The sequence below is a fragment of the Abrus precatorius genome, unplaced genomic scaffold, assembly GCF_003935025.1.
Source record: "Abrus precatorius isolate BTA unplaced genomic scaffold, Abrus_2018 Scaffold10, whole genome shotgun sequence".
NCBI classification, from domain to species: Eukaryota; Viridiplantae; Streptophyta; class Magnoliopsida; order Fabales; family Fabaceae; genus Abrus; species Abrus precatorius.
In genome coordinates, this window is record NW_020874292.1 from 6,402,976 (window position 1) to 6,425,509 (window position 22,534).

The 22,534-nt window shown below is 33.9% G+C and overlaps 1 protein-coding gene across 9 annotated transcripts; it reads left to right on the forward strand.

Annotated features, from left to right (window-relative positions):
* The first annotated feature begins 39 nt into the window (after positions 1 to 39).
* Positions 40 to 18,238, forward strand: LOC113846151 (protein ACTIVITY OF BC1 COMPLEX KINASE 8, chloroplastic). Of its 9 annotated transcripts, none has more exons than XM_027474104.1 (21): positions 40 to 656; positions 735 to 870; positions 2,691 to 2,857; positions 4,102 to 4,222; positions 4,369 to 4,469; positions 4,783 to 4,881; positions 5,702 to 5,812; positions 5,927 to 6,006; positions 6,387 to 6,456; positions 7,740 to 7,813; positions 7,927 to 7,996; positions 8,115 to 8,203; positions 9,534 to 9,658; positions 14,838 to 14,918; positions 15,001 to 15,061; positions 15,166 to 15,220; positions 15,304 to 15,402; positions 15,519 to 15,608; positions 16,480 to 16,539; positions 16,649 to 16,776; positions 17,759 to 18,238. In XM_027474104.1, exons 1-20 carry the CDS (start codon positions 186 to 188, stop codon positions 16,763 to 16,765), a joined length of 2,277 nt encoding a protein of 758 aa, XP_027329905.1. In that variant the 5' UTR covers positions 40 to 185; the 3' UTR covers positions 16,766 to 16,776; positions 17,759 to 18,238. The 9 variants fall into 9 exon arrangements, 5 of the variants coding, with proteins under 5 accessions (XP_027329905.1, XP_027329914.1, XP_027329930.1 ...); XM_027474129.1 differs by having other exon boundaries at positions 69 to 656; positions 16,649 to 16,772; positions 17,759 to 18,161; XR_003501644.1 differs by having other exon boundaries at positions 72 to 656; positions 15,926 to 16,539; positions 17,759 to 18,161.
* Positions 18,239 to 22,534: the final 4,296 nt, after the last annotated feature.

Genomic DNA, 22,534 nt, shown 5'->3' on the forward strand with positions numbered 1-22,534 from the left:
TGTCCCATTCATCTCCACCCCTTTCCCTCCTTTCTATTTGTTCCCCTCCACTCCTCATTTGTCTTCTTCTTCTTCTATTTCTGTTCTTCACTGTGTCACATTGTCTCTTCCCTCTCCGCGCCATGAAAATCATGCTTGCACTCTGATACTTCATCTCTCTCTCTCGCTCTAGAAGCTTCCGATTCATGGCTACGTCTTCTCCTCTTCCCTTACCAGAACTCCACTTTCTTTCTCCACAAATCACTCCCAAACGCCGTCTTTCACTCTCCAAACTTCCCTCCTCTGCTTCTTCCATCTCCCGCCACGTCACCTCCAATATCATTCTTCGCACCACGCCAATCCGCGCCACCAGAGAAGAATCCGTGTTGGCCGAGCGAGTGAACGACGTGGAATGGAGCGGAAACGGAGTTGCTGCCGTTAGCGGAAATGATCGAGGCGGCACCGACGGCAATGGCACGGTAGAAGGATACGTTAACGGCGCCGCTAACGGAAGCTTGGTGAAGTACGGTTACGAAAGCGGAAATGGAAATGGTGTAGCTGCAGAGGTGTTGGAGGTTGAAGCCTTTAAGCTGAGAGAGGATGGGAGGAAGAAAAGGTTGGAGGAGATTGGAAAAGAAGATGCGTGGTTTAAACAAACTGGGAAGGAACAGGTTGAGGTATGGCTTCATCGTTTTTATTGCGTTTGAGTAGGTTTTACATGTTCAAATGAAGCACGAACGTGTGATTTTTGGCAGGTAGCAGTTGCACCTGGAGGTCGTTGGAGCAGGTTCAAGACTTACTCTACAATCCAGAGGACCTTGGAAATTTGGGGATTTGTTGTGACATTCATTTTTAAGTCCTGGCTGAACAACCAGAAGTTCTCTTACAAAGGTTCGTGCGCTGAAGATTTTAATAATTGTTTCGATTCATTGGAATTTGTTAGAGTCATCAATCATGCGTGTGGTTATGGTCTTGTTGTATTTTTTTATGTAATTTAGAGTTACTAGACTTGAAGATGAATTGTTTCTTCAGTAAACAAATTTCCTCATACAATGATGTGTAGTCGGGGTATTAAGTGCTCAAGAATCTGCTGAGGTCGTGCCCGATAATTTAGATTTATTATTTTGGGGCGTGTTGACTTTACCAATAAACAGACTCGTTGTTTGTTCACTTGTAGTAAATAATTCAAAAGACAGATACAACCGGGCGGAATTCCTTATTTGAATTTCTGATATTATGCTAACTGAGTTAGCTTTTGAGTAATTGTAATCATAAACCAATCTGTTGGGATGCTTATCTTATGTCATAGTTGGGTGATTTTCAGTCCGATGTGGAACCTAGAATCAATCACTTAAGCAGGGAATATGGGAGGTATCTGTGATTTACTATGTTCCACTGTCTAACGTCATGGAAGGTAACACATTTCAGTGCTACTGTGGTGTTCTTGTTTAGGGTTTAGGCAACACATTTTGTGATTTACTATGTTCCACTGTCTAACGTCATGGAAGGTAGCACATTTTGTGCTACTGTGGTGTTCTTGTTTAGGGTTTAGGTAACATATTTTGTGTGATTTACTATGTTCCACTCTCTAATGTCATGGAAGGTAACACATTTTGTTCTTGTCCTTCTTCATGCCATTTAGTGCAAATATATAATGATCATAATGTGCTTACTTTGATTTATTTGCTTGAGTTTTTGAATATTGGCATGGTACTATACACCTTTGAAACTACTTTTTTCCTTCTATGCAAAACTATGAACTTAAAGTCTAGAAATTGGTGTGAACTTGATGGTAGGATAGTTGTGTTAGCTGGAGTTGATTATTATTACATGAAAACTGCTAGTAATACATTCACTAGCTCACTCTTTTTCTATATTAGGTTAAATCCATATGACTCCAACTGATTGATGTGAGTCTCACCCCATATTTAATGAGTCTCATTTATTGTTTACCAAAACCGAAATGAATTTAATCTATTGTGTGTTGTTAACAATGTTGTTACTATATTATCAAGTATCAAGTATCAACTCTTAAGGTCCAATGGCCTTAGGTTCAAAAATTAATCTCATTGGTTTGTTTGAATTTGGACTTACCACAATCTCAAAAATTAGCTATTAAGGTGAGGACACTCCTTTCTCCCTCACACCCGAGAATCAGGATTGAACATCTAGAACATTAGGATGATAGGCCTATTTTTGTTTTATATTGCACTAGGAAAACTTCTGGTCATGTGGATTGCATTGGGAAAGTTGTGAGGCCAAGTAGGCTGTACTAGCAAATCTATGAGACTAGATTAATTGCACTGAAAAAATTCATAGAGCTAGGTTGTTTTTTTCCACAGTCAAGAGTGATCAATATTGGATCTATGATAGACTTTGATATTATTTTGAATTTGGATTTGGCTTACTTCAACTTTAAAAGTTAACGCATAAGGTGAGGATTACTTAAGCTTTTATAAGCTCAGCTTTGACCATATTTGTAGTGGATGTGGGCTTTCAACAAGTGTTTTAAATTTACATTATCATCTTTTTCCTGAATGGTCTTTTACAATGCTCTTTAATGATATTTATGTCCATCATCTTTTTTAAAATTTATTTCTAACTACAAAAAAAAATTCTGCTAATATATGCAGTGTTTATTTAATTTTGAAGAATTTGTTGGATGCCAATTTGGTTTTTAGTTTTTATTTGATTGGAAGATATATTTGTAGGAGGAATGACTGACGAAAAGAAAACCTTAAGGCAGAAGGCCCTTGCAAAGTGGCTGAAGGAAAGCATTCTAAGATTAGGTCCTACATTCATCAAAATTGGCCAGCAATTCTCCACCAGGGTGGACATTCTTCCTCAAGAATATGTTGACCAGTTGTCTGAGCTTCAGGTAAAAAATTAGAGTTTTGATCATCATTTATGAGATTATTTCCATGCATTGAGATGTTTTGAACTTGCTTTTGTTGCTTGTCATATCTCTCCCTATTTTCTTTTTTTAGAAAAGAACAAAGTCTTGCATGTAGATTTGTTTTCCATTATGTGTCTAATTATATTATTGCATATAGATTATACATACAGTTTGGGATAATTTGAAAATTACACCTATCTCTCTTGCATGTACCTAGCTATGTTGTTGTAAGGGTACTATGTTATGGTTTGCAAATAAAAATAGGGAAGATATGTGTGAAACTTTTTTTAAAAATGTGTCAATGTAAGACTAATATTTAAATAAAGTAAGGAGGAGGGTGTAGTTTTTCAACCAAAAAGGGAGTATGTTAGAAACCACAAAATAGTCAATAGAAATGACTGAGAGAATTGGGAGTGATTGTATTATTTGCTGTAAAAAAAAATGATACACAAGGAAATACAATCCCACTGCCACAGTGCACAACTCCTTCAGAGAGGTTATTTCCCTTTGCCCATTGTAGAATTTCTCAAAAATCAGCTTCCTTCTCTCTCTCCTAATCATTCCCTATATACACTAAATCTTCATTTCTCACTGTTTGGCAATTCTGTTACAACCCTTGCCACCTCATCTTTACTCCCCTTACCCTGGTTTCTCCTTACGTACACTCTTCAAACTTGGGCCTTTCTTCACGGTCCAAGCCCACATTTCCTATCAGAGTAAGTATGATTAGTGCTAAACTCAAGAATGGTCAGAGTAATTACCCCATAAAGTTTTTAATTATTATTCTCTGAATGATCTTATCAATCTAGTCATGACTAAGGCTCCCAGCCTAGATGAAAGCTACCTTTACACTTTATTATGCAAGAATACATTTTCATTTCCCTTTTTCTCAATTTGCGCCTGCTTGACCTATGTGCATAAACATAATGACAAATGATATAGGCACATTGTAATATAATTTATTATGAGAAACAAACTTTCCTGTTATAAGGTTGAATAGGGCTATCTGTAATCCTTGTATTCTTGAGTTTTTAGATGTCCATCTTGCTTGTCTACTTTGGCAACAAGTGACCAAAAAGCTATTCAGAACGTTTCCCTTTGAATTCAGAAACTTGATGACAAGATCATCTTGATTGAACTATATATAAAAGAAACGTAAAGCCGAGAGAAAAATTTATTTAGATTGCATTATTCAGTGCCTAAGTAACCCCTTACTTTGGGTTCAGGATCAAGTTCCTCCATTTCCTTCGGCAACTGCTATAGCTATTGTTGAAGAAGAGCTTGGAGCTCCTTTAGGTGATATCTTTGATCAGTTTGACTATGAACCCATAGCTGCTGCAAGTCTTGGTAATTGATGTTTTACTTTGCATATCTTTGTAATAGAAATTATGCTCAACTCAATCATTGTAGGAACTGAGATCAAGTGGTCCATGGTTCTAGGTGATTTGATGAGAAGAATGGAATAGTGAACTCTCTTATTTTCCCTTATCCAGGTCAGGTTCATCGGGCAAGATTAAAGGAACAGGAGGTTGTTGTTAAAGTACAAAGGCCCGGTCTCAAGGATCTTTTTGATATTGATCTTAAAAACTTGAGGGTGAGTCTTATAACTTAAGGCTTTTCATATAATGCCAACACTTATGGCGATGTGAGCAAATGTGATATTACTTTGTGATAATTCTTTTATTTTCTCTCAAATTTATCTCATAACTTTTATTAACCATTAAAATTTGTACATTATTGAATTGCTTCCCTTTTCCTTGCATACATGACTTTTTGTCCACATGGATTGGCGCCTACACATTTATTTGTGTTTTTATGATGGATTTATTGTAGCAGGACTTCCATCCTCTGAAGATTCTGTAACAATGCATGAAACATTGATGCTAATGCCCTTTCTTTAACTCCAGGTTATTGCTGAATATCTTCAAAAAATTGATCCAAAATCTGATGGTGCAAAGAGGGATTGGGTTGCTATTTATGATGAATGTGCCTCTGTCTTATATCAGGTAATTTCTGGGAAGTCTCTTCATTGTTACTTGAGGTAACTGAAGTAAGTCATTTATCTAGTTCACCATCTTTTTAGTCCAATTCTGCTAAAGTGAATTCCAATAATAAGATTGTAGAGAATAACTGCTCTGGTTCATGGGAGACTTTTTTATAACAAAGATCCTAGTAAAGATTTCTGTGGCTGATTGAGAGGGTCTATTATTCAAACACGAAGGGGATAACTATAGTTAGTTGTTTGGAGAGAAGGGATAAGGTGGCTTGCAATGGTACTTCTTTATGACCAGGCTAAGTAATGGAGTAAATTGACAAAAGAGCTTTTATTATATATTGTGCAGCTCTTGTGCTTCAAAAAGAAGCATGCTTGTTGGGTGTGCCGGATTGCATATTCTATTTGATGTTTTTTAAAAAGTGAACAGTAAAGTTAATTTGGGAAAACTGAGTCTCTGATATTTTTATGCGTGCATGCATTACTAGTAGCAATATCATAGTTTTGTGGGTCACAGAATGTTTACTGATAGAAAACCTAGATGCAAGAAAGCTATTAAGAAACTTGGGCCTAACTTATTCATAAAAGGTAGCTTGTAAGAGTAGTCCAAGTCCTTATAAGGTGTATTTTGCCTTTATTCCTAGCCAGGGATATCTTAACAAAAACATTCCAAATAATACAAGTCATAAACTTAGATAATGCTTAAGAGAGGCCATTCAAGTTTCAATTCCCACTTGTGAATCTTATTCTTGTTTTGGTGTGATGTGTGCATATGTTCTCTGTAAATAATTTTCTCAAGTCGTGTTACTGGTACATGAATTATTAATTTTCAGGAGATTGATTACACCAAGGAAGCTTCTAATGCAGAATTGTTTGCTAGTAATTTTAAGAACATGGATTATGTGAAAGTTCCTACAATCTACTGGGATTATACCACGCCACAGGTCTAACCTTCATTGCTCTTAGAAATATGCCAATTGTAGCAGTGTACATATTTCCCATTTTAAGTTTTATGTCTGATAACTTATTTATCTATAATTTAACTGTTTCCAATGCAGATTCTGACAATGGAGTATGTTCCAGGGATTAAAATAAACAAAATACAAGCTTTAGATCAGCTGGGTGTTGACCGCAAAAGGTTAGTAGAATCTTTATTTATTTGCTTGGGAAGATTACTATGGACATGTTAGGGGCTGTTTAGTTTAGAAATTGTTTTCTATTTTCATTTTCTGTTTTTAGTTTTAATTATAAAACTAGCACATTATTTTTTTTTCTGTTTTCAAAGATTTGTACAGGAAACAGTGAAAAAAATGTTTTCAGTATTTCTTGTACAAATCTTTTGTAAACAGGAAGCGGAATGAAATCAAGGTGATGACTTTGTAATTAAAGTTGAAAACAGAAAATGTTTTCTAAAACCAGACCGCCCCTTAAATTTTTACCCTTTAATTTTGGGCATCTCTTTGAGGATGGCATCGAACTTGATTCAAGTTACTATAATATTTGTGTTGTATTCTACAGGCTAGGGAGATATGCTGTTGAATCATATTTGGAACAAATTCTATCACATGGTTTCTTCCATGCTGACCCTGTGAGTTTGCATTTAGAATTGATATAAGACATCTCTTTATATATTATATTATGTTATATTATATTTGGCTATCTAGTAAATTGCATACTAAAGCCAAAATTTTATTTTAACTGCTGTTGATTATGCTGCAACGATAGTATCCATTGTCTGAGCTACAAAACATATAGTACTTATGTTTACAATAGTTCTCCTTTTTCAAATCTCGGCTATCTTGTTTTCTTAAGAGTAACTCTTATATGTCAAGCAATGCCCCTCCCCCATATGGCACCCTTAAATCACTAATACTGACTTTTGCCTTTGATTTATGGGTGGGTATTGCCATCAAGCTCCTCTATGGCTTTGCATTCTTGGGTGAGACAATATCTGTTTGGTGTTTGGAAGCCTTTTAATTCTTATGCTACCTATTGGGAAGCCAATGCCTTGTACAAACTGCCTAAATGTCCTGGGCTTGTAGGTACTGTGGTCACAAGGTTAATTAGTGAACCATTCTGTTAGAGTGGTATCTAACTAGGGAAAGGCCACCCAGGGGCAGAGCCAGAAAGAGAATATTTCTGAATGATTTACAGGTCTCCTTTTTCATCTATCCTGACAGAAGTATCTAAAGATGTTTTGATACATCAACTTATGATGTATCAATTCACTCTTTAATTGAATTTTTCTTGGAAAGATACAGGATATAGAATTTCACTCTTTAATTAACTAGTAATATAAAATTTCTAAATATATATCCAATAAAAATGCTCTACTGTTACATTGTTTTTTTAATGATGTTTCTATAAAGTTTTATGAAATCATACACTATAGGTTACTGTATCTTAGATTCTTTGTTAAAAATACTTTTCTAGAAGTCTCTGGAGCCTGGGACTTTAGATTCGCTAGATTTTATCACAATAGCATTAACAACTCTCAGTAACTTCATTTGCATGCTCTTCAGCATCCTGAACATGATGAAGGTTTTGAAAAATAATTCCATTTGGTTCCTGAAAGCAACTCTTGTTTGTCTATGCTAACTTTCATTGAAGGTTCTATTTTCCTCTTGAAACTTGATGCTTCCCAAGGGAAATAATTGAGTTTGAGGAATAGTGAGTGTGGAAACACTCAAAACTATTGTCCAAGGAACTCATTGTAATTTTTCCTTGCCGTATCTTTTTTCCTATTTATAGTGATCAAGCTTAAGGTTTGTTGAGAAATAAGAAGTTTTCATATCTCATGAGTATAATTTAGGGAGTTTGATGCTTGATGCTTTTTTATGTAAGTAATATATGGTTACATTGTTCCTACAGCATCCTGGAAATATTGCTGTCGATGATGTCAATGGTGGAAGATTGATCTTTTACGATTTTGGAATGATGGGGAGGTATGTTGTCTGTCTTTTATGGATGTTTCTAATATATATTCACCAGTAGCACATACTTTAAGCTTTGTGAGATGGCTTGCCTTTTCAATTATGTTCGGTATTGAATGTTACAGTATCAGTCCAAACATCCGAGAAGGATTGCTTGAAGCATTTTATGGAGTTTATGAGAAAAATCCAGATAAGGTAGTTTCCTTTTCATGAATAGCATCCTTCTAATTTTATATGTACACTACCACAATATAACACTCTTAAGTCTTAACTTGTAAATACTAACCAAATGAAGCTTGTGTTTGGGTATTAGGTTCTTCAATCAATGATTCAAATGGGTGTTCTTGTCCCTACTGGAGATATGACTGCTGTTAGACGAACAGCGCAATTCTTCCTTAACAGGTATTTATGAACCGACTTAGTGGGAATATACCATCAATAGAAAACACCTCCAGTGCTCAAAAAGTGATATTTCTACAAGTCAATATTGTTTATTATATGGAGTAGTCTATGTTGCATGGATACCGGTACGGATACGGGTACGGGATATGGCATTTTCTAAAAAACAGGGTATGGGTACTTCAATTAAAAAAATAATAAATAAATAAATATATATATAATTGTACAAAATAAATATAAAAATGGAAATGGAGATTGAAAAAACGGATGAGAGTAAGTTCGGTTGTTTTTTTATCACCGTTGCACAGGATTATTTTTATTTTATCTTTTGTGTTAGCTCAAACATCTATTAAACTCTATTTTAACAGAAAACAAAACAACATCCGAAAGAAATAAATACGCATTGATATAGAAATAATATACTAATACAGAGAGACTTTGCGAAAGACAAATACAAAAGGAACCTCAATCCAAAAATAAACAAACAGGAAAGAAAGAAAGGATAAAAGGAAATATCATCGTTTCCACAAGGCAAAATCAGATGGCCAAGCCCACCCAATTACCATAATAATGACCGCAAAAAAAAGAAAAAAGCCTTCATTTCCCGTACCTAACTTTTTTTTTTTGCAAATTTTTTTGGGTACGTACCCATAGCGTACCCATGACGTACCTGTACTTGGTATCGGTATTTCATGGAAAGTGTCATACCCATGCTTTAGAGGGAGCAGTGCAAGGGCAATACCCATTACAATTCAGAAGTCACTTTAAAGTGTCCTAAATAAGAGAATCTAAATAAATCATCTTGAAAAAGGGAGGTTCCGCAAATTCTATATATTGCTTTAGATATTAGACATTTCTTCATTTCATTTTATTTATATTTTTTTAGGTTATTTTTTTCCTTGCTCATTAATACTTCTGTTAGAATGGGGAGGAAGGGAAAGTAAGCTAGGGACTGTCAACGTAATTAGTTAGGCATAGTGAGGAGTCCATATTTAATGGATTCTTTAGAAATATTTTCCTCTATGTTTGACACAAAAATAGCACATGGTTATGTCAAAAATAGAAAAATGCACATGTTTGTTCATAGGCATGCAATTTAGGATTAGGTGAAGATTAGTGTAGAAGCATGTCAATTAATTAGTTAGGTTCTTCATTGGTATTTCAATAAACACTGTCGAAGTGTCCTTTTTCCTTTCTCTCTGTTTTTCTACCTCAAAACTCAACTCATTTCTGGGTTCCTAACAATGTTTTAGTACAAGAACTACTTAGGGTACTGATTATGTTTGAGACCTACTGAAATCTCTTACCTTGAATGATTTTTTATCTTCTACAGTTTTGAAGAACGCCTGGCTGCACAAAGGAGGGAAAAAGAGGAAGCAACAGCTGAACTTGGATTCAAAAAACCATTAAGCAAGGAGGAAAAAATAAGGAAGAAGAAACAACGTCTGGCTGCTATCGGTAATGCACCTAGTGTAACTGAATGCCTATTTATAAATGTATGCATGCAAGAATTATTGTTGATTCTCTGCCAATTGTGAAGATAAAGATAAGTGAGTGTTTGGAAAGAATATATAATATGCAGTTCATCTCCTACCTAGTTACAAATTTTATCTGTCACACAATTTTAGGGCCATTGGCTCAATAATACTAGTGAATTACTAAAAAATGTTTTTAGTAGCAAAAGAGTTGGTAAAAAGTCATATGTAGAATGGCTATTCTATGATTTTATGCATGCATGTATGCGTACGATCTTTATTTGTTTTTACTTTTGTTGGTTTGCCCTGATTGGTTAAAATGCATGTATGCATACGATCTTTATTTGGCATGACCTGCCTCAACAAGGATTATGCCCTACATCCAAACATACAGTACTTAAACTAATTGAATATTTTGATCACATTATTGCTTGTTTACTTTTAAAAGTGGATGTTTGATATGTAAAGAATAAAAGAGAAGATGGAGATAATTGGGTTGTGATTTTATTCAGAAATATAGAGGATTTCATTCAGAAATATAGAGGTAATATATACACTCACATATCTCTAATTTGATGATTTTGTTCTTACAACTCAGTAATCTATTCCTACAATCAAGCTATTCTAATATGACCGTTACCATACTTATGGAAAGAATCATGGGATACAATTAACAAGAATCATAGGATATAATTAACTTTCCTAACACTCCCCCTCAAGTTGGAGAGTGAATATCAAGAACTCCCAACTTGCACTTCATTGTAAGAAAGGCGTATGCAATTTGTTCTGCTGAAGGAATATACTTAGTTGCAATTAAACTGTCTTGAATTTTGTCACGAATAAAATGACAATCTATCTCTATGTGTCGTGTTCTTTCATGAAATACCATATTAAATGCAATGTGAAGAGTTGCTTTGTTGTCACAATACAACAATGCTTCCTTTGAGTGTAATATCTCCAAATCCTTCAATAGTGATTGTAGCCAAGACAACTCATAGCATGTACCTGTCATAGCTCTGTATTCAGCTTCAGCTGGTTATAGAGAAACTGTCTTTTGTCTCTTTTTTGCCACGAAATTAAAGAGGATCCCAACAAAACACAATAACCTGTAGTTGATTTTTTGGATATTGGGCAACCTCCTCAATCTGAATCACAAAAGGCACGCAAAGACAAATAAACATTGACTTGGATTGTTCTTTAGATACCAGAGTATTCGCATGGCAGCTTCCATATGAGGTTTGCGAGGAGCGTGCATGAATCTACTTAATATGTGCACTAAGTAGGTGATATTCGGAAGAGTAATAGTCAAATAAATTAGGCGTCCTACAAGCCGCCTATATGAGGATGGGTCTTTCAACAATTCTCCTTCATTTGACAGTTTAACATTTTGCTCCATAGGAAAATCCATAGGTGTAGCTCCCAAACATCCTCCATCTTTTAGAATTTACAAAGCATATTTCCTCTGCGAAATGAATATACCTTTCTTTGACCGAGAAACCTCCATGCCCAAAAAATATTTCAAGTCACTCAAATCTTTAATCCAGAATTGATTATGTAAAAACTATTTAAGAACAATTATGGCATTCAAATCATTACCAGTTATGAGGATGTCATCAACATAGATCAATAAGACAATAAATGATTTGCCTTTCTTACATACATGTAAACAATGAGTAATCTGTTTTTGATTGAATAAATTTAGCACCCTGAATAGCTGTAAAGAACTTGGCAAATCATTGACAAGAGGCTTGTTTTAATCTATACAAAGATTTGTTGAGGCGACACACAAGATTCTCCCCCTGTCGCTGAAAACTAGCAGAAAGAGAGATATAAATTTCTTGAGAAAGATATCCGTGAAGAAATGCATTGTGGACACTGAGTTGATGAAGTGACCAATTTTGAGCGGCTGCTAAAGCTAATAAACAACGTATTGTAACCATTTTAGTAGTAGGTGAAAATGTGTCATGGTAATCAATACCTTCAAGTTATATGTAACTTTTTGCTACTAATCGTGCTTTATAGCGTTCAAGAGAACCATCTGATTTGCGTTTGATTTTGTACACCCAATGACAACTGATAGCTTGCTTTCTAGGAGGGAGAGGTGTAAGAGACCAATTTTTATTAGCCTCTAAAGCAGCCAACTCAGATTGCATTGCTATTTGCCAATGAGATTGGGAGGCAGCTTGTTCATAGCATGTAGGTGCAACATCATTAGTAATAGTAGCAATAAAGGATCTATGTTGTGGTGAGTAACAATCGTATGAGATAAAATTGTGGAGAGGATATCGTGTACCTTTACTTGGAAAAGATGATGAGAATGACAATGATGTAGGAGAACTTACTTGATTACAAACAGTCACTCAAGGCTACGGGGGAAACACGATGTCTTTGAGAACGACGCAAGGGGGCTGTCGGAGAAGTAGAGTTGGTAGGGATGAATTCTGCATGTGGTTGCTGCATGTGTGAGGAATCTGAGATAGCAAAATGTATGACTGAATCTGTTTTAGGTGTAGAGGTAGAAATGAATTCATAGGAAAAAATATCCTCGTGGAAAATAACATCACAGCTAGTGAAGACTTTATTAGAGTCAATATCATATAATTTATAAGCTTTCTGACTAACTAGATAACCAATAAAAACACATTTGCTAGCACAAGGAGCAAACTTATGGGACACATAAACATTTGTAGCATAAGCAAGACATCCAAAAACTCTAAGGTGGGAATAAGAGGGAATTTTTTTATGAAGTTTTTCAAATGGAGTTTGGCGAGAAAGTATAGGTGTGGACAACCTATTAATTATATGAACAGCAGTGGTGACACATTCTGCCCCAAAAATGTAAAGGGAGATGAGATTGAAAATGAAGAGCTTGAGTTGACTCAAGGATATGTCTATGTTTGTGCTCAACCACCTCATTTTATTGAGGTGTATAAATGCAAAAATGTTGGTAATTAGTGCCCTGTCAACCTAAATACTGGCTATAGTAGTGTTGAATTGGGTTTTCACAAAAAAGAAAAAATTAGTCGGAAAATTTTTCGTCTCATTTTTATGATGCATGAGAAAAACCTAAGTATAATAAGAAAAATCATCCACAATAGTTAAAAAATATTTTGCACGAGAAAGAGAAGGGACTTTGAAAGGTCCCCAAATATTACAATGGATTAATTCAAAAGGTTTAACAAAAGAAATTGAACTTGTAGAAAAAGTGAGCCTAGTTTGTCTTGCAAGAGCACAAACAGCGCAATTATTATTTTGCTCGAAAGGGAAATGTAGGAAGTTTTTGGCCAGAAAGTCTAATCTAGAAGAGGGTAAGTGTCCTAGACGTCTATGCCACAAGATACTTGAGGTGTGTGAAGTAACGATAACTCTAGTGGTATTAATCTTTGCTGACTTATTCACTGCAACCAAGTAATAGAGTCCATCTCGTTGTTCACCCAAGCCAATCATCATCCCCGTCATCAAATCCTGTAAAATACACAATTGAGAAAAAAATGTTACTGAACAATTTAAATCTCGTTATCCAACTCACAGACATCAAATCCACCTTACAAGATGGCACCCCAAGTACATTCTTCAAATAAATTATAGTGCTCAAAGGTAAATTTGCCGTAGAAATAATTGGAGCCTGATCTTCATTTGGCATAACAACCGGTGGTAAAGAAGTGTTCTCTTTACCATTGATAAGCAAAGATGGAGAAGAAGTCATGTGATTTGTTGCGCAACTATCAATGATCAATTGGGTGCAGACAAACCTGAAGAAAGATTGACATTATTTGCCTTAGGAGCAGCTAGTTGCGATGCCCCATTGCCCTACATAATAGACAAAAATATTTTTTGTTGTAATTCAGTCAATCCATTCACAAGGGGTTGAACATGTGTTGCTAGGACCTCTCTGACATTATTTGCTGAAGATTGATTGTTGTTGGGCTTGAAATGAGACTTTTTGGTTGTGGCATGCTTAGAGTGTCCTGGTGGATAAACATTTAACTTCCAGCATGTCTCTCTTGTATGATGATCTCTGTTACAGTGGGAACAATGCAGCTGCTTGCGGTAATTGGAATTAGGATGAAAAGATGGACCAGATTTGTGTCGGACAGCAAGGGCTATTGCCTATTGGTTCCTCCTTTTGGACAACCATGGCAGAGGCTTCTATAGTCTCTCGTCTTGCACCCAAATCTCGTTGTTTTTCTTCTTGAATGATGGAAGAATAAATCTGTGAAATATTAGGTAAAGGTTGCATCAAAAGGAGTTGACCTCGAACAGCATTATAATATTCATTCAACCCCATGAGGAATTGCATCAACTTGCGTCTTTTGGTGTTTGCTCCACATGTGCAAACAGCATCAATGTAGGATCCTAACTCGTTCCACAATTTTTTTAACATTGTATAGTAAGCAGCAACTGTCATTTGATCTTGAGTAAGGCAAGCTGTCTCTCTCTCAATTTGGAAGATGCGTGGTGCGTTGCTTTGAAAGAAACGATTTTGAAGATCTTCCCAAACTTCATGAGCAGTGTCATAAAAAACAACACTGTTTGCAATATGAGGGGTCAGTGAATTAAGAATCCATAATAAAACCATATTGTTGCATTTTTCCATGCTACATAGTCATCTGGTTTGATTTTGGAAGATGGTGCCTCAAGGGTTCCATCAGCAAAACCAAATTTGGATTTTGCATTTAACAAGATGGTAGTGGCTCGACATCAAGTCGAATAATTGTCGCCATCGAGAGGTTTAGAAACAAGAATCATTCTAGGATGATAGGAATGGTAAAGAGAGTAGGAGCTAGTGTTGTTGGAATCTGGTTTGTTTCCATTGTTACTCATAATGGTTTGGAAAAAAAAAAAAAAGGAGTGTAGAGTGTAAAAAAAAGAAAAATAGAGAGAACAGATCGTTACCGCTTTGACACCATGTAAAGAATAAAAGAGAAGATGGAGATAATTGGGTTGTGATTTCATTCAGAAATATAGAGGTAATACACAAACACATATCTCTAATTTGATGATTTTGTTCTTATAACATAGTAATCTATTCCTACAATCAAGCTATTCGAATATGACCGTTACCATACTTACTGAAAGAATCATGGGATACAATTAACAAGAATCATAGGATACAATTAACTCTCCTAACATGATACTCATAGTTATTGTGCTTTAAACAGGTGAAGATTTATTATCTATTGCAGCAGATCAGCCCTTCCGATTTCCTGCTACATTTACATTTGTTGTTAGAGCCTTCTCAGGTAAATGTAAATAAGTTTCATGCACCAGTTTGCATATCCTATGCATGCTGTTCTAAGGCAACAAGTCAATTTTGTCCTGCAGTGTTGGATGGCATTGGAAAGGGCCTTGACCCTCGTTTTGACATTACTGAGATTGCCAAACCGTAAGTATTGTCTTAATATTTTTTTACTTTTCAATTATTTTTAATTATTCACGCCTATTATATACTTTGCATATCTAACACAACTAGCCTTCCTGGCCTTGTAGTTATGCCTTGGAGTTGCTAAGATTTCGTGAAGCAGGAGTTGAAGTTATCCTAAAGGTAGTTACAAAACATGTTCAATGGTTCTTGAATGCAATAAGTTATATGATTTCTTCTTCTCATATCTTTCGTATCATGTACAGGACTTCAGGGTGAGATGGGATAGGCAATCAAAAGCATTTTACAACTTATTCAGACAGGCTGATAGGGTTGACAAGCTTGCTGAAATCATCCAAAGATTGGTATCTCCCTGATTTCCACAGAGATAATCTGTGTTCTTTATTTTATTTGTACCTTTTGTTTGTTCTGGATTTTTGCTATTCTAGATCACTGATTATTGCACTTACTTCTTCCACAGGAGCAAGGTGATCTAAAGCTCCGAGTTCGAACTTTGGAATCTGAGAGGGCATTCCAACGTGTTGCTGCAGTCCAGAAGACAATAGGGAATGTAAGTCAAGCTGACATTTGACTTTTTGAGTTATAAAGTTAGCTTCTTTCTTCAAATTTAGTTCAAGTTTGTTCTACTTCCAGTAAAACACGTGTTTGTAGTTTTTTGGGGGTATGCTTGGCCTTCAACTTTATTATCTGCTGAAAGTAGTTCTTGTCTAAATTATGGTCACTCCCCTTTTGATTATGGACATGAAAATGGATGTCTTGCTCTTTTCATTTACGGTCAGGACAGTACTATAGTAAATAAATTTGTATACTATTTCATTTATCAGCTTTTCTTTGTCTAACTTTTTTTTTCACCTTTTGCATTTCTAGGTGCCCATGCATCCAGGTGTATATGTTCATATATTGCAATGGTTTAACCATTGGAGGCCCACCTTTTAACATACTTATAATCACAATCGCATTTTCTTTTTAATTTCTTCTACAACTTTTAAATGACTGATGGATGTGTATGCATAGTTGTCAACTCTGGACACATTTCCATGCTTTTATGCACACATCCATTATAAGCGACATTGTTGAAACTTGGAATTATTGAGTTTTAGGTAAAGAGGGAGTGATTAGAGAGAAAAAAGACTTCAAATAATAGTTGTTATTCCTGTAGTGTGAGGTATTACAATAATATGTATTGTAATGGTAAAACCTAAAACAATACATAGAATAAGGAAACAAATCATAGAATATCTAATTTCGAGTAATAATTTCTGAGATAGCCAGTATTCTAAGATTTAATATTTTCATATCATGAGATATTCGAACACAAATTTTTTTAATCTTTGTTCAGTTAATGAATAAATTATTATAGGAGAGACATGGAAAACCTGCTGGGATGATACAAATTCATTTACCTTTTTGTCAATTAACAGGCAGTAGCTGCGGGGAGCCTAATAAATCTAGCAACAGTTTTTTATCTCAATTCACTTCGTGTAAGCTGTTCCCATCCTGCGTCCCTTTTATGCTGGCGGTGATAATAAAGTCAATTAATTGATTATCTGTGATGATCTCCTTGCTAAGTCACATGTTATCTTTTTCCAGATGCCTGCTATTGTGGCATACATCTTCTGTGCATTTTTTGGTTTTCAAGTGCTCTTGGGCATTATAAAGGTTAAGAAGCTAGATGAACGGGAACGATTGATAACAGGAACTGCATAAGCAGCTAGTAGGTGAATATTACTTTATTTTGTTTTATAAAATTATTTTATACTTACTATGTTCAAGTTGTGATGTCATGCAAGAATCTTATCAGTGTTCTGTGATGAAGGTTCCTTTTGCCATGAATTGCCATGTGGCTTTTGAGAGTAAGCATGCATGTTGTAACCTCTTAGAGCTGAGAAAATGTTACATGATGGCATCACCGGAGAATAAGTGTACTGTAGGGTCTTTCGTTAGTGTGGTCAAATTTCTTGTGGGTAATCTTCTGGTATTTATCCAAATAAGAAAAGAACAAAGAAAAAAAAGTATCGAGTAATAACTCTCTTTTACCCATTGCCCCGCGCTCTCTCAATATATAATAGTGCCATGAGAACCCTTGGCATAATTGTTGTAATGGAATAGAGGTTCTCTATGCCACCCTGGAGGGAAATGAAATGTTATTTATTTAAGTCAATATTGGATATAATTAAATCAATGTCTTTGACATAAAAATTCTAATGTATATATCACTGTTCATTTCTTTTCAATGTGTATTAATGTGGTTCCATCTATTTCTGTGTCCGTATTATGGTATACTAGTAGCCTTTTGGTATGTTGGTACGTATTATGTAAGATACTGGTCATCTCAAACATAGGCTAGTTTAAGAAACCTTGTGTTTGGAATGATATATAAACATAATGGGTCTTGCTAAGGGCACTGGTTAAGGAATTAATAACTAGTAATTTTTTTATTAAAATCATGCTGAGATATATTGGAAATTACTGGGGTGAATGCATTGTTATTTTTTTCGATTAAAGAAAAACTACTTTTGATATTTTAATTAAATGCCCTAAAGGCACTGTTTAACATTTTCCAAACATAATTTGCCTAATATACCCTACAATTTGAAAAACCTATGCTGTAGATGGTTTGGTATTTAAAAATAATACTTAGTTGTACCTGTTGATCCTTCACATGTCCTTTTTTTATTGGTTTTGCTTGGGTTATTGCAGATTTAAGGTTGATGTATTGCACATGTTAAGGTCATGATTACGAATCACCTTCCAGAACATGAGTAGAATTATGACTTCAAGAGCTGATAAAAAGTAACACCCAACATTTGGGAAGACCTTCAAGTACAAAAACTTTCAATTAGCAAATGGTGGAGGTTTTTTCTATTCACCTGTTTGTTGGTAAAAAGATTGAGCTCTGCAGTAGCCAATAGGCTTAGCCACATTTTTGTCATTACCCCCGCCCCAAAAATAATTAAAAATTATAAGTCATTGCGGCATAGTAACTTATACAGGATGATGCACGGTTTGTATATATATTCACAATTACGTCCCACGCTTGTATTTAACTAAATTCTGTAAAAAATCTATCTAGTTTTTTCTATTTATCATGAGTTGTACTTACCACATGGAGAGGAAGCGTTGTTTATATATTTGTTCAAATAAAATGTCCGTATGTGCCATCGATGCGTGTGTTGGATTTAAATTCGTATCGAACGACAGGTTTTTCTAGGTTGTACAAGTAATTTACGAGTTTCATTTCCTGTAACACCTTACTGCATGCTCATCATTGTGGGCACAGAGAGTCCCATAGAATCCACTTGTCTGTTTCACCGCCTCCAATATCTCTGTCTGTCTTTAATTTCTGCTGTTGGCTGTTTTGTCACGCTCCCTCTTGTTCATGAAAAAATAATTTTTTCCTTTGTTTGTACTCGTACTTTTCATCTGCGCGATACTCCATAATGTCAATATGTTAATGCATACTTCGTTAACATTGCATATGATGTGAGGACCTAATACGCCAAGAATAGCGATAGCTATAGAAGTGATAAGGATGGAGCAGAATATGTAAATGGAATCCCATATGGTAGATGGCTCGCAATCTTCATGAAGGACGGCAATTTACTATGGCCTTCCACATGGGCATGTCGTGTTATCTCCATGTGTCTCTATAAATGGGAATCTTCTATGTCGCAGTAACTCATTTGACTTTGGTCTCTGGAACTAGGGGTTGTATTAAAGGTGGTGTTCTATTATTCTCAAATACCATTTTCAAATTAAGATTCTCCAAAGACAGTGGTTTTGCTTCTGTAAGTAGAACCCAGGTGAGAAGGTTGAGGCACATTTTGTATTATTATAAATAAAATAAATCTCAACTTCATGAAGTACGTCGGTAACTGATTAAGATAAAAAAAAAAATCCTTGTCATATTCATTGAAAATGTAGAGTACTTTCTATAGATCGAGAAGACAAGAATAAGCAGTCAAAGGGAAAATTTCATTACTTTAAAGATGACCAACAGAGGAAAAAAAAGAAACCAAGGAAAAATATAACAGCAAATAAAAGATATTCGTATGGGGATAAAATTTGCGCAGGACTCTGTAATAGCTGGAATACAATCCTTGCAGCGATCATCTGGTCAATAATCTTGTGCATGTGATAAGATAAGCCCTTATCTGCTTATGTCATTTCCCACCTTTGCGAGTTTCTTGAATAACTCATTTGGGATTCGTGAAACTTAAATTCTATCCCTTTAATTTTAAAAAACTCTCACACACTCTTTAATAATTTTTTTAATATATTCTTTATTATTATTTAACATATAAGAAAAAATTGTAAATTAAGAGTGAGATGTATATAATTTTTATCGTTTTTAATAAATTTTAGTCAATAATAAAAAATGTGCTAAAAAAAGTGTTACAAGCATTCTTTTAACTTAAAATTAAATATAATTAATTTTGTCTTTCAAATGTAATTAAAATATTTGTCATACGATATGAAAAAACAATTTTGTAACTTTAAAATATATGAACACAATCAATAGGAATTATTTCCATTCCTCTCTGGTTATGGAAATGATTGTCCAATAAAAAATAGAAAAGTATTTTATGTACCATGAAAGATAAATACCTAAAATTCTCTCTTTTAAATTTGAAATATATTTTTGAGATGCATGTCTATAAAACAATATAAAGTATATGAGAAATAAAAAAAAAATATATATATATATATATATATATAATATTACACAGAATAATAAATTTTAATGGTTTGAAACTCTAAAAATATATAGATTGCAATTCTTAGCCGCACGGCCAAGGCGAATTTCAGGATTTTCTTCCGTGGGGAAAATTTGCATAGAACATCAGAAAACATGATAGAACGTTGAGTATTAACGACAGATTTGTCCTCTTGCCACTCTTCTGTGTTTTAACATTTAGTCAACGAAATACGTAATTTCGAGGAAGTTTTAGACAAACAAAAACATTCCGTACGCTACCCTCTGCGTAAATTTTACATAGAAGTGTGATAATTAACCTAAATAAGACTTTATATACAGTTGTGGCGAGTGATAGAGAGCATAATTTAACAAAAAATATTGCATTAACCAGTAATTGAAATAAGCTTAAAGATTTGTCCTTTACAATTACAAGAATTGCTAGCTTTAGACAAAGCATGAATTATTACGAGTTACAACTACAACACACCATCTAATAAAGGAAATGCAAGCAATGCGTTTCGTCTAAGGCAAAGAGTTGGTGTAGATGTAATCTTTGTTCTCCAAAACCCTCTCTTCCGATCCCTCATTTCCTTCCTTGCACTCCCTGCCTTGTTCATCACACCCTCCTCTTCTCTGCATATAATATAATAAATAATTCAGTTACTCCAAAAACATCCAATTCCTTTCTAATTTTGAGCAATAATGAATGTAAAATTAAAATTAACGGTTTTTGTGTGTTTAAAGATAAACAATGAATAATAAATTTGTATTAAAAACGATAATATATATTTAATATTATTAATATATTAAATCCAATAATATCTTAAATTTTTAATAAAAATTTGTTGTACATAAACTTTATTGTATGTTCTTGCACACATGTTGCAAAATCATAAGACTAATTACAATAATTATACAGAAACCCAGAAATTAAAAACACACAAACAGAAGAATCAAGAGACAGCGACGGAGGTTAAGTTGAAACTCACTACAGTGGCAAAAGTCCCAGAACCAGCACTCACAACTCGTTCGTCAGTAACTGCTAGCCCTTCAACAGTGAAGATGAAAACCAGAAAGAGAAACAACGCTGGTTTCGAGAGTCTCATTTTATAGTACGTGCCAGAAACTTTGGAAGCTTTAAGGGGGTTAAGTGTATGAATATGAATGTTGAATGTTGAATACAACAAACAAACTATAAAGGAGTAGCTAGCGTAGCAGCGTTCACAATATAACAAAGAATAAAGGTCTGGCATATTGATATTCATTTATATAATGTCGTATTCAATTCAAGAGTTTTGAGTTTCTTTTTGGAGCTGTCTCCGGATTCCCCAGCATAAAGCTCGACCATCAAAGAGCTGGGTTGGCTAATCTTGGTCTTTTCTCATTCTCACTCTAAAATATGTATTTTTTTTTAAAGTGTATCAAATAAAGTAAATAAATAATAATGATATATTTTACTAAAAACTATAACATGTAATTTTATTAATGTAATAAATTATATAAATTTTTGTTATGTATTATTAGACATCACTTAACACATAAATCAACTGATAGAGATTGTTTTAGTTTAACTCACGAGTCGCAAGGACAAGTTCTAAGTTTCAATTGAAACTTAAAATTTTGAAATATATGTTAAAAAATATTTTTTAAAAAAGTGGTTAAAAAAATTTATACACTACCCATAAAACTGAACCAAACTTTGGAGATATAACAATGGGTATTTTATCTATTAATTAAAAAAATCTAAGAGCTCAAAAAAAAGTGATGAGAATGGGTGGGGTTTTTTTTATTATGATCTTTTTTATAAAAAAAAATACCAAAATATGGGATTTTTGGTAAAATTATCAAAATATGATTTTTTTTTCAAAAATCATCATTAACAATTTTTGACCACTTTTAACCACTTTTTTTTATAAAAAAAATCGTCAATGGGAACTTTTAATATTTTATTATTTTTTTATTTCTTTTTAAATCATCAAGCTTTCATCACTTTTCCGATTTTTCATATTTAAACTTTTGTATTTACATAAAAAATTGTCTATGGCCGATTTTTAAACACCATCTTTTTATAATTTTTGAAAAAATATTATATTTTTGTATATATAATTTTTAAATACTATATTTAAAAAATTAATCCGAATGGGTGTCAGCGACTAAATGTTAATTTGTTAAGTTTTAAATGTGAAGTGGGCCTCCATTCATTTTTGGACGTCTTGAGGCCCAGTTGCCGGCGGGTAGAGTGGTGGAACTGCAATTTTGATGAGAGCAATTTGGGGTCAATCTATAAATTATAAATTTTCTTTCGCACCTCATTAAAAAAATTATAATTTTTTTTTAAATATCCTTCATAATGAGTGATAAAGACAAGTTCCTCTATTTTTCATTTTAGTGTGGAAATTTTTGTTTAAAATAATTTATAATTTCAAAAATTAATTTATGGAAGTACAAAAAACTAATCTTGAAAACTGGTTTTTTAAAATGTAAAATCTTAATTCTAAAAATTTATTTATAAAAATTGTTAATAATTTCATAAATTAATTTTTGGAAGAATGAAACACTAATTTTGAAAAATAATTTCCCAAAGTGTAAAATCTTAATTCTAACAATTTATTTTTGGAAATATAAAATCTTTATTTCAAAAATTTATTTTCAAAAACATAAAATCTTAATTTCAAAAACTTATTTATGGAAATAGCTAATAATTCCAAAAATTAATTTTTGGAAGTGTACAAATATAAATATGAAAATCAATTTAATTTTAAAAATTTATTTTCAAA